Source organism: Protopterus annectens, chromosome 6.part1 (genome assembly GCF_019279795.1).
Source record: "Protopterus annectens isolate FY-2018-M chromosome 6.part1, PAN1.0, whole genome shotgun sequence".
NCBI classification, from domain to species: Eukaryota; Metazoa; Chordata; order Ceratodontiformes; family Protopteridae; genus Protopterus; species Protopterus annectens.
Window position 1 is genome coordinate 559,001,652 of NC_056738.1, and position 13,532 is coordinate 559,015,183.

Below are 13,532 nucleotides of genomic sequence, written 5' to 3' on the forward strand. Positions count from 1 at the left end.
AGCAGGGCCCGAGCATGCCATCATTTTCTATCTCATTTGTGATTCTGCTGTAACACCTTGTTTCTGTTTGACAACATGGCTACCTACGTCTTGGATTCGGTTGACTATTCTTAAATAAGGTTAAATTCTGTACACTTGTGATTCAAACCAATGCTAGTGCAACTTGAATAATTGTACAGTGATCTTTTTGCCAGAACCTATAATTCATGAACTCATGTAATAATCTTTAAACAAAATGTTGTATAATACAGTGTTTGGCCTTATGATACACACATTAACCAGATTCCATGATTTATACTGCCTGTTGGATTGCTCCTTAGGGCATATTACCTGTTCTGCTTATAAAGCAGTATTTTCATTGCGTATACATTTAACAAAGACAACACAAATGTAATATTTGTTACTGGATTGTAGTCATTGTTATACAAAATTTTCACTTGACTTATAACTAAATAATTACAGTAGTCACCCCAAAATTAATGAATGGATGAATGAATGAATGAATAATTAAATAAATAAATGTCACATGATTTTAAGTAAACTAAACATGATGCCATATAGTATTGTAATATTGTGCTCCATATCAGTGCTGTGCAAGCAGCTAACCCTAGCTTGAGACAATGGCACATGAGACTATTTACTAGTGGTAAACAGCTGTAGAAAACAACTTACATTTAAAGGGTATTTAGTAGAACTCCACTACACTGGTGCTGAGGTAGTGCCTTCGATTATGATAAAGGTAAAAAGTATTAAACTGTGGATACAGCACTTGAAAAGATGGACAGCAGGATTAGTTGTCAGCTGTTCATGGCCAGCTCATCTTTCTCAGATGGAGGGAGTGGGGCTATCCTTCAAAGGAAAGTCCTGGAACCTAAAAAGACTCCTCTCCAGCACACAAAGTGTTGGCACAGCCTATGTAATGACACAGTATGTTATATGATGGCAATGAATAAAGCAAGGTATCCACAAGGGCTGGAATTTGCAGGCATTGCACTTTCTACATACAAAAAGACTTTTGGGAGTAGGAGTAAAACATGTATCTTCAGAAACCATGAGTGACAAACCTTAGCTCTTAGTTCTGAAATCCCCTACTCTGGCAATAAATGTGAGGGCAAAGCAAAATGAACCTCTCACTGCCAGCCCAGGAAAGGGAATACCTGTATGTGATATAAAATCCTATGCTATGTTATGCTGGACCAGGAGGACAAATGTAATAATATTGGTGCAGAAGGGTTAAACAGTCAGACTAAGAGGGACAAAAAATGTGCAGCAATCACAGACTATTTAGATACATTATTCTGTATAACTATGTTGCTCGATAAAATGCAATTCTTCTATGAAGGTTCATAGTTAGACAGCAAGCTTAAAACCAACCTGCCAAATAAGTGACTGCTTGTTTTGTTTTATTTTTCTTTTCAGTTTTGGCACACTGCTGCCCACACTTCTTCCTGATCATTAGCCTATACCAGCATATTGGCCCATTCACTGCCATTCACTGAGGTGAGGGTTGATCCAAAGGAACCATCATTTAGGCACCCATTAGAGGTTGCTCAGGTTTTGTGCCTTTAAACCCTACTCCCACACATGGCTAACAGCAGTCCTTGGATGGAATGTGCAATGGGCACTGGCTTGGCACTGCCTATCACTTCCTCAAGGCCCCATGAACTTACAGAAGGCACCATGTGACAGCTTCCCCTATCTCCCCAAGGAAAATAAGGCCAATTAATATGTGCTACTGGGCCTGCAGACTCATTACCTTCCTGGCATTGGCTTATCCATCCTACCCTGTCTGATATTTCAGCTCCCAAGCCACTAATTAATGTTAGGTTGCTCAGGTGATAGTTAGGTCTCTTTCCTTCTATGCTACTAGTGCAGTATGTATTAGCTATTTCTGCATTTATTCAGCTGTATATAGTGCAATATTTATAAAGTATTTCATTCTATAGCCTTCAAAGGTATTGTCTCTCATGTGTCCACTTTCTTCCTGCTGTTAATATCAGCATTAATTAATAAGTTGCTTATCACGTCTTCCTTTCTGCATTGCAGTTCAGCCATACCAATTAAAACAGTACAAGACTAAGCCATTGAAGCTTAAACACAAGCATAAACTTTCTGCTCAATAAGCAATGAGATCTAATGTATGTGAACTGATTTTTATCCTTTTTGTTTTTCACCTCAATCATTCAAGTTTGAAATATCTAAAAAGTAAAGAACATACAAATATGCACAGTAAGCCACCTACTGTAAAATTCCTCTGAGGCTGTAATCAGTCATTGATATATCAAATGTTAAATATTGCCCATTGAAAACAATACATTTGTACACGTATGCCAGCAACTTTTATTTTCTAATCAGCACCAGATCCAGTAACTCATCACTTCCATTCTAGATGACAGGTGTGTGCTTGCCATTTAAAAAAACTTAAGGGATCATTTAACTACTGCATTCTTCAGAATTTATTTAAAAACACTGATGATTGTGAACTGTATGTGTGGCGGGGGGGGGGGGGATAATCAGACTGATGTTCTCAGGAGCTGCAGAAAATAATCATCATTTACAGACACTGTTGCTGTGACAAAGAAGACACATTTTTAAATTACTCTCTTAATGAAAATTCTGCACAGAATAATGATCACTGAATGTGGGTCTTTTCTAGGCTTTACAGGTTCTGTATGAAGTATTTGTTAAATTTCTCTCTGTTGCTTCATAATCTCATACTCTGAGAAGAAAACAATGTAAATCCTGGGAGAAAACGTAATTAGGCTTTAAAAAGGTAGAAGTTACCTGGCGCAGGTTCCGGGTCACACGCACGTCATGCCAGTTGTTGTCATTGAACTTCCCGTTAACTGGTTCGACCAGTGCCTCAAAGGCACCAGAACCCAAGTTGATGACAAGCCACACGGCACCACTCTTCAAGGAAAGGTTGACATAGTCAGCTGATTTGCCTGTGTGCAGCATGAGGCCATTACGCTGGAATGTACGGAAGGACAGTGTAATTTCATCTGTGCTGCTCTGTATGGGGTTGTGAGAAAGATCGTAGCAGAAAAATTCATTTCCTTTGAATGTAGCAACAAATTCTTCTTTACCTGCAGTTTGGACACAAAAATGACAGAAATATAACTGAGCGATCATTTGGTGTTCCCAGATAGCCTTTAAGATAAACTTAAGTGACTAAGTGTAAATCACACTGCAAACTGAAGTTAACACTGTTACAAGTTTAATGCAGTAATACCAGGACTGACTGTACAGATTAAAAACTATAGCCAGAAGAAAATCAGTGCCTTGTTGTATGCTCATGAATCTCATCTTTTCTCTGAATAACTTTATTAATTTTTCTGAAAATCTGTCTAATCAAACATGAAAAAAAAAATGTGAATAATCTGCATACAAGATCAAATCAAATGTAGGGTTGCCACCATTTCAAATGCCCAAAGTGGGACATTTTTGGTACAAACATCAGATTTTGCAGGCCAAAACATATCCACGGCCAGTACAAAGGACATAACTTCACTTTTTTTGCCTAAATAAAAGCTTATTCTTGTAGCATTTTAGTTGCTTATTCTGTTTCTTATTACATTTAGGTGTTTCAGATACAAAATAACTGTTTTATGCAACTATTACATAAAATATAGGAAATAATTTTGTCCTAAAATCACAGGACATTTCCCATTTTTACAATTTTTTAGCAGGACACAACAGCCCAAGGAGGGACTGTCCCTCGCAAAGTGGGACAGGTGGTAACCCTAATCAAATGTCTAATAAAGAATAATATTTCCGCAGTTAACGCATACTTTAGAAACTAACACTTGAAAGTCCACAGAACCTCTAGCAGAAGATCTAGCATAAAATATTATTAGAAAATTTCAGAATCATGTCTATTAGTCATTATCATTGCTTTTTTTCTTTTTACGAACAATGATGTCACTAATAATATACCAATTAATGGAATCTCTATATACATTTAATTCTAGAACTGATTGGTATCTCAGAAACACTAAGATAAGAAAACATACACAAAAGGCTAAAACAGTACAATGCAAAGTCTTGTAAATCACTTGCCCAACAAAACAAATTTATTAATGTATTTTTGTGATAACCTGGAACCTTGAATTTGAACATCTAGAGTTCCCTTCTTACAGAAACCTTGACATCTATTAAGAAGGGTGTGGAGAAAATGTATTATATAATTGTTTATTATTTATGCAGATTGCCATGTTTAGTTTCCATTTCAAAATGATGGAAGAAAGGTTACTTTAGTTTCTCTGACTATTGTTATGTGAGCTCTTGTACAAATTGTCATTAACAAGCATGCATTCTATGTGAGCATGCACTTACATTACCAGCAGTGCTAATGTATCGCATTGTGATTGTTACATGTGTATACAACTGCGCATACTACATTACAATCATACTGTAACAGAGGCCCTAATTTGTGAGATTTCAGGCAAAATAGTACCTAACTATACACTATTATCATGATATCTGCTTAACATCCCACACACATGCACACTGCCAAGTAATTTCTTCAAACTTTTACAAGTTGTTTATTTATCCAGGAAAGGTGAAAGTGTTTTCAGCAAGCTCCAAAAGGGCTTACATACTGACTTCGGAATCACAGTTTAAGTTAGAAATTAGCAGCAATATTAGCTGTAGGGCATTTTGCCAAGTGAGGTTAAACCATACCTCTCAACCTCTGAGAGCAAGAAATCTGGACAAAGGCCCAAAAATAGGGACATTTTTTAAATATTGTTCTTACAAACTTAGAAAGTTGATAGAATAACATGTTTTGCATTAGTATGAATTTTCTGAAGGATATTAAGTCTGAAACTCAAATGTCTGTCATTATTTTCCAACTTCAATTATTCATGATGTGCCACTAATTTGCCAGAAAACCACAATTTTAAGAAAGATGCACCAAAAATATTAGGTAAAAATCTGGACATTCTACAATAATCTGTACAGTTGAGAGGTATGGTTAACCAATAATCTCTTTGGCAAAACTGATATAGCAGAAACTCTCTACTTGAGAAAATACTAACTTCAATATGATACTAAAGGAGTATTTTCTCTTGAAAGCAAAGGCTCCACAAACTGCATGAACAGACTGTTCCCTTGTCCCTACACTTCTTTCTTAGCATAATAAACGCTGAGGTTACTTGGAGTTTAAGTAAAAGTACATGCTCTTTTAACAGCAGACTATGTCACACAGTCCAGCAAAGTCTCCCAAACCCATACATACAAACTCACACATATGCACACACACACTGAGACACAGAAATGTACACAGCCAATGCCAATGCAGCCATGTACACCTACAGATAATATTGCAAAAAGCACAACCTTAAGAAAACTATGTTCTGATTTAGTTGAAAACTAGCAACAGCTGCTAATGTTAATAAGCTGTCATTCCATTTGAAGAACAAACCCTTGTGCCTTTCCCAGTTATCATAACGATGTCAAAATAAAAATGGTTGCTATTCACGTCAGTTTCTATCCATAAATTTCTAAATAATGCATATTTTTCCTTTTGGCAGTTTTGAAAAATGTCTAAATAAAAATATACATGTCCCTCTACTCATTTTCTGTGTCTAACTTTCTAATTATGCAGGGCTGTACTTTAATCAGTGCATTAAGACGGGAATGTTTTTTTCTGTTTGACATTACAGAGGGTGTAGCAAAAGGTGCAGCACAGTTTGATGTAAACAAATCGAGCAGCACCAACAGACTGCATATTAAATTACTTCAAATGTTAAGAAGAAACACACATTAATATATCTTAAAAAATCATACTGCATTTTTAAAATTAAAATACATGTCAATAAACAATAGCAGAAAACCAGAAATTCCTGTACATATTTATAAAAAAAAAAAAAAAAAAAGCTACCACAGTCTTAAAGATGTTTCACTGATTTAGAACAAGAACAGTTCGCTGTAAGGAAGTATCCTGAGGAAGCTTTCTTAACAGAAAACATTAACAGTGCTGTTAAAGTTGTATTATATTACAGTAGACTGGGCTAAATAGTAAAATGCTAGTCTTTTTGTCCAGTCTATATCCTTCCACAGAGGCCATTCATCAGAAACAATGGAGTGTAATGACTTAATGGTGAGCAATAGCATTCTACAAAATAAATGGCCATTTACTCAATGTAAGGTTATACTAAGTCAGAGTGTTTTATTTTGCAGAAAAAATCATTCTGTTGCAGTCTCTGTGCTTTAACTTTTGCATGAATGTTCTATAAAATCTCTTTATTATCGGAGTTGCATCTGAAGTATTTCTATTGCAACAGACTGTTAACATCTGTAATGCAAAACTGCAGACAAGCAACTAAGTGCAGCCGAACAGCAAATGTGTTCTGCAAGGGGGACCTACTGCTTGCATAAAAAATGTCATCAACTCTTGGATGAAGATATGTCAAGAAATGGAAATATGTGTGTGGCTTCGTCTGAAATGTCAAGAGGACTAATCAGCTAAAATTAAAATTAAGGTGGCAGAATTGTTACAACACAGTGTGAAATACTATATATTTAGGAAAACGATTAGTAAGTGCAAATGACATCACCCACTAATAGTCTAGGACAAATTCAGATTTGTTTGCCTTAATGCAATTCATAACATTATGTCTGCAGCATCTTCACCTCATGTTACATTTTGTTATTAGACTGCATTGGTAATGTTTCTTTCTGCCAGGTGCAATTGGAAATAGAACTCTTGTACTAGGTTTGCATACATGGCTGAGGCACTGAGCAAAACTTATTAAATCTTGTTTTGGCATTTTTTGAATATTACATACTCATTTTTATTAAGCTGCAGTGTTGATAAATGTAATTTGGGTGTTGTACATCTAGAAAATGTTATCTTACTCAGACTGAAGATGTGCTGTCTGGAGGTGATAGTGGCCAATGTTAAGTTGTCTATCTCGCCTTCATTCTTGCTGGATGGGTTCGGAGCCGACCTCGGCTCCGACTCGGCCACTCTAAAAGCTCGAGAGTTGGTTCCACCGGCTCGAGGCTCCCCTTATATCCCACAATGCTAGGCGAGAGTTACCTCAGATCTCGTTTGCCGCTACAGCTTCGAGGTTGGTTGCTTCTACCGGTTCCTGGTGAGTTTTAGCTTTTTCTATTAAAAGTTACTCTTTTTCCCCTTTTTCAGTTTAATTCTTCTTAAATTAGTATAGTTCATAGAACTTTATCCCCAGACCCTAATTTTTCCCGTTTCTTGTTTAAAAGAACCTTTGGTTCTTCCCTTGGGCCTTAGGCCTTCTCTTCCCTAGGGAGTGTTTGTGTAGTTTACTATAATTTGCTACAGTTTGTTGTACTTTATTTTTAGTATCTTTACTAAAATTGTTATTCTGACAGGGTATAACTGGTGTGTTTGAGTGTGTGTTTGTGTTCACCAGTTAGGCTATGTCAAAAGAAGCAAAGGTCTCCGGATTCAAGAAGTGTGATGTGTGCTGTCAGAAAATGTCTCTGACAGACGCTCACACTTCTTGTGTCTATTGTCTGGGGCCTTTGCACCTGCAGGACTCCTGTGCTGTTTGCCATGGCTTCAGCCCCAGGGTCCTGCAGGAAAGAAAAACAAGCTAATTCTGAGAGGCTTGTTGAAGCCTGAGGATTCCCTGTCTGTCTCAACAGGGAAGCCCTCTAAGGCATCGAGGTCTTCGGCTCCGGCTTCTGAGCCGAGACCTCAGGTTGTTCAACCTTTGCCTTTATCGGCTCCGGCTGGAGCCGATAAGGCTCAGTCCACAGTTTCTGTGGCTTTCGGCTCCGGCCGGAGCCGAGGTTATCGAGGTACCCGTGTCGGCTCCGACAAGATCTTCGGAGCCGACAACCAGAAAGAGGTCTAGGTCACCTTCTCTTGGCTCCGTTCATTCGGCTCCAGGTTCTCCCCTGCTGTCTGAACGGAGCCAAAGGTCTCATTCCTCTAGGTCATCGAGGCTTTCCGATCATGACCTTCAGAGGGTGGTGAGTCGACTACTCAAGTCCGAGGCACTAGCCCAGATGCTTCAGAGCCCGACTCATCAGTCGGTGCCTGCCCCGTCCATCAACTCTTTCCTCCTTCGACTCTTTTGAGTTCGAGCCAGGTCGTGTTGGAACCGAGACTGTGGTCACCTCGGGCCGAGACAATTGTCTTCGGCTCCGTCGGCTCCGTTTTCTTCCGTGGAGGAATCTCGGCGCCGGACTTCCCTCGTCGGCTCGAGGGGTGAGTGGCATCGGACCCTTGTCCGACCCCTCTCCCTCTCGGTGCTTGGCGCTGGTGAGTTCGGCTCCGACATCGCCTCGAGCCATCACTGTCAGTGCCGAGGGGTCCTTAGCTCCTCGGGCGGGGACCTCTGGCTCTGCCTGACAGGGGTGCTTTCGAGGTCATGCGGAGTGTGTTAGAGCCTGGCTCTACTCCACAGTCGGTTCCGTCAGCCCCTCCCTCTATGCTGCCTCAGGGTAAGTCGACTCACTCCCTCATTCCGGACCGCAGAGAGCCAGCTCCTCAAGAGCCCCCTTTGGGGATTTCATCCTCTTCGAGGCCTCTCCTGATTTGGCAGAAGAGCCCCTCGGAAAAGGAAGTGCAAGAGGAAGCACATTGACTCACCTGAGTCTATCACGCCGGACACAGATCTGGATGATTCTGAGGGTTCCCCGTTCCCCTTCTGAAGATGTCTCATTTGCAGACATTCTGGAGATCCTTAAACAGAGGTGAAATTGGCCAGCCCTCAACCCTTCAGAGGACGAATCTGTGTATCTTGAGGCGTTGGCTCTCGTCCTTCCACCTCCTGGGTGTCCCCCTTGACCCCCTCATGCAGGTGGTAGCTAAGAAGGCATGGACGGCTCCTGAATCAGTGGACCCCACTCCCAGGAGACCCTCCAAATTCATCACAGCTCCATCAGACAAGCAATTTTTATCAAAAGGAGTTTCTGTGGATGCTATGGTGGTAGCTGCCGCCACAAAGAAGGAACTGGCTGATCCTTCAGTGCCTGTCCATCCACCTAACAAGGAATCTAGGTCCATGGATAGGTGCGGAAGCGGATGTTCTCCTCAGCGACTTTTACCATGCGTCGCTGAATTACCTGTGCCATTTCACTCGTCTTCAAAGGGACTTGGTCAAGGAAGCGAGTGAGATGTTGAAGGACCCTACAGCTGCGGGGTTCCAAGAAAAATGAACACGCAGCTGGCTATCCTTAATTCCATTTCCAACTCCTCCATGCCTCCTCTCTTATGCGGCCGATGGAGCGAGCAGAGCCGCAGGAACAGGGGTAGCCTTACGTAGGCACGCCTGGATGCGGCTATGCAATTTTGGAACCTTTCAAGACGTCTTTCATGAACTCCCCTTTTGATGGATCATCTCTTTTTGGTCCTCAAGTGAAAGAAACCCTGACTAGGTGCGAGACTGATGGCAAGACCCTTTCTGCTGTCGGAGTCCGTTTTCGACTCCTTCTAGGCCTTACCCCAAAGGCCAGAAGGGTGGAAAGATGTGGTTCCGTAAACAATCTCAAGGGACTTCGCCTGACGACAGAGTCGGTTCCCGCCAGAGGCAGAGGGGAACAACAATGGTAGACGCCGCCCTAGAGGCAGAGGGGTCCGCAGAACCAGGGCAATCGAGAAACTTCCTCCGATAAGCCCTTTCAGCATCCCTGAGGTGTTGCCCGACTGCCCATCTTCGAAGGCAGTCGGGGAAGATTGTCACTGTACCCAGAAGCCTGGCTATCCTTGACACAAGACAAATGGGTACAGTCCATCATTTCGAAGGTTATTCTATCCCCTTTCTTCGCTTTTCCAAATCAGTCAAAAAATCCCTTCCAGATGTTCCACCGCTCAAAGGGATATAGCAGCTTTGGAAATTTCAAAACTGCTTGCAAAAGAGCTATTCAGCCAGTGTCAGCAGACCAACAAGGATCCGGAATCTACTCAAGGTTCTTTTAGTTCCAAAGAAAACAGGGACTGGAGACCAATTTTGGATCTCAGTATCTTGAACAGATCGGTCAAGAAAACAAGATTTCGGATGGTCACGCTGCAATCCATTCTTCCCCTATTGGGAAAAGGAAACTGGATGTGCTCTATAGACCTTCAGGACGCGTACTATCACATAAAAATGAACAGACGCTCCAGAAGATTCCTCCGCTTCAGGCTGGGAACCAGTCATTTTCAATTCAGGGCCCTGCCCTTTGGTCTCACCACTGCCCCGGTGTTTACCAAATGCATGGCAGTGGTAGCTTCTCACCTGAGACGACAAGGATTCCAGGTGTTTCCATATTTGGACGACTGGCTCCTCACAGCTCCCACCAAGCATCTCCTTCTGATGGCCAGAGATTACACTTTTCGCGTCTGTCAAAAATTGGGTATCTCAATAAATTGCGAAAAGTCTGTTTTGTCGCCTTGTCGTACTATTACCTACATAGGCAAATTTAGATACTGTAAACATGTCTGCAACACTAACGAACCAAAGGATATCAGACATTCAAAAATTGGTGTCACTACTTCTCAACAACAACAGAGCCAAAGCCAGGTTAGTTCTAAAGGTGTTGGGAATTATGGCAGCCGCCATACCTCTCCTCCCATTGGCCAGATACCACATGCGGATCCTTCAGTGGATGCTCTTTTCTCAATGGTCATACCAGGAACTTCCAATGTCTCACACCATTATGATCACGCAAGCGTGCAAAAAGCATCTCATGTGGTGGATGTCTTCCCCCCAGCTCCTGTTGGGGAGACCATTTGTTCCACCTCCTCCGGTTGCTACTCTGACAACGGATGCCTCCCTGATCGGGTGGGGGGGCATTATCAGGGCAGGACAGTCCAGGGCACATGGCAACCAAACGAATGCCACTTGCACATAAATGTTCTGGAGATGAGAGCAGTGCTTTTAGCGTTGCAAGCCCTTCAAGACTCTCTTCCCTTGGGAACGATTGCAATCCAGACAGACAATATGTCTGTAGTGTGGTACATCAACAAACAAGGCGGAACCAGATCATACCCCCTGTGTCGAGAAGCACTCAGACTGTGGCAATGGGTGATTTCTTCTCAGCGTTTTCTGATAGCAACGCACATCCCCGGGAAGTCCAATCACATTGCGGACAAGTTGAGCAGAGCTATTCTTATGCCTCACGAGTGGTCTCTGAAAGACTCTGTAGTGAGAGAGATATTTCTCAAGTGGGGTCAGCCTTGCTGCGATCTTTTTGCTACTCCCCAAAACAGCAAGTGCAGAGAATACTTCACTCTATTCCCTTTACCAGGCCAACCCAGCAGGGACGCACTAGTCCAAGTTTGGCCCCGGGGACTTCTGTATGCATTTCCTCCTTTCCCACTGATCTCTCAAGTAATACAGAAAGCTATCGCTCAGAAGGCCTCATTGATCCTCATTGCGCCTTACTGGCCTCGACAAGTGTGGTTCCCCTTTCTACATCGATTTCTTTTGGAGCGACAGTGGAACCTGGACCTAGTTCCAGATCTTTTGATCCATCAGTCGGGTCAGCTTCATCGCTCCCTCCCCTCTCTGAACCTCACTGCTTGGTTCCTCCACTTCCAACAGTAGCCAGGCTTCCTCAATTATCTCACTCTGTTAGAGATATTTTGATAGCTTCCCATAAATCTTCCACTCGAAGATTTATTTGAGTAAGTGGAAACGCTTCTCATATTGGGCACAAGGAAAGGACATAGATCCTTTCACCGCTTCCATCCAACTAGTCCTTGATTTTCTTGCTGAACTCTTCCATGCAGGTTCATCTCCATCTACTCTTAAGGTTCAATTGGCGGCTATTTCTAATTTCCATGTGGGTATTTCTGAATCTGCCCTAATGTCCCACAAACTCTGCAAAGCCTTTTTGAAAGGAGTTTTTCTTCTCAGACCTCCTGTCAGAAATCCTCCTTCTCCTTGGGACCTAAATTTAGTTCTTGCTTCTTTGATTCTTTCCCCTTTCGAACCTGCAGCTTCATGTTCCTTAAAGCTATTATCATGGAAAACTCTTTTTCTGGTGGCTATCACATCAGCTAGAAGAATTTCAGAACTTCAAGCACTCAGTTGTCGTTCTCCTTACCTTGTGTTCCATAAGGACAGAGTTTCCTTACGAACTAACCCGTCCTTTTTGCCTAAGGTGGTTTCAACATCAAATCTAAACCAATGCATTGACCTCCCTGTTTTTTTTCCCGGAGTATTCAAATAGGTCTGAACAGAAATTACACTACCTGGATGTTCATCGTCAATTAAGGTACTACTTGGACAGGACGAAACTATTCAGAAAATCTGATCAGCTGTTTGTCTCCTATGCGGAAAGCAGAAAGGGACTTCCAGTTTCAAAGGTATCTTTATCCAGATGGCTAACATCTCTGATTACCCTTGTTTATGAAATTAGACACCAAGAACTGCCTAATAAACCTAAAGCCCATTCCACCAGAGCTTTGGCTACTTCTCTAGCCTTCCAAGACAGACTGCCTATTGACACCATTTGTGCAGCGGCTACTTGGGCTACTCCTCACACTTTTATTTCCCATTATAAGTTGGATTTAGCTTCTAGGCATAGAGCTAATTTTGGTTCCACTGTTCTCAGGAGTCTGTTCCGTTAGGCCACCCGGGACAAGGTGCTAGGGACGCGGTCCCATCCAGCAAGAATGAAGGCGAGATAGACAACTTAACATATAGAAGTTATGTTCTTACCATAACGTTCCATGTTAGTTGTCTTCTTCTCGCCTTCTTCTTGCGTCCCACCCTCCTTCCCCCTGGCCTGGACAGACCTAGAGGAGTTGTGATCGTGACCTCTCTTTCTACCACCTCTTTCTTAGTCATATGCTATTATGCATATTTCTTGTTTCAGGATATAGGTCACCCCTTTCTTCCTGCTGTTAGAGGTGGATTCTGTTTCACTGTTATACTGTTTTTGGTATAAGCTGGGTTAGCTTACAAACGAGATCTGAGGTAACTCTCGCCTAGCATTGTGGGATATAAGGGGAGCCTCGAGCCGGTGGAACCAACTCTCGAGCTTTTAGAGTGGCCGAGTCGGAGCCGAGGTCGGCTCCGAACCCATCCAGCAAGAAGAAGGCGAGAAGAAGACAACTAACATGGAACGTTATGGTAAGAACATAACTTCTATTTATATATGGAGCAGAAATAAACCCCATGATATCTATAAAATGATCAACCACTTGTACGAAACAAAAGTGTTTAGTGACTCTGCTACATACATGGCATACATTCTTTATGTCTCTCTAATATTACCGTAGAGACCATGCAGGCAAAGTTTAGTTGCTGCAAGGAAAGACTATATAATTACAGAACAAGTGTATGATACCTTCTGTATGACTAATGACATGCAATACCACACCAAAAAGCCAGTACCAATCTAGACACCACCAATAAAAAAACACAAAAGTGGTACTTGGGAAGCAGGAAAGCACTCCAATGTCCGTTCCAATTTCTACAGAATCACTATATCCAGAAAAATGCATGCAAGAAAAGGTGTACATAAAGGATGCAATTTTTGCAGGGGTGAAATCAAACTGCTCTGCAACCCATACTCAAATATGCTAACTCTGAGGTCAACCCCTCTTG

The 13,532-nt window shown here is 41.9% G+C and overlaps 1 protein-coding gene across 1 annotated transcript in view; it reads right to left on the reverse strand.

The window, feature by feature from the left end:
• Window positions 1-3,090, reverse strand: part of LOC122805321 (neurexin-2-like) — a 1,760,973-nt gene extending 1,757,883 nt beyond the window's left edge. The window contains exon 1 of the mRNA XM_044075409.1: window positions 2,785-3,090. Coding sequence (XP_043931344.1) covers window positions 2,785-2,958 — 174 coding nt within the window. The 5' untranslated portion in view covers window positions 2,959-3,090. The remainder of the gene's footprint in view (window positions 1-2,784) is intronic.
• Between the last annotated feature and the right edge of the window lie 10,442 nt (window positions 3,091-13,532).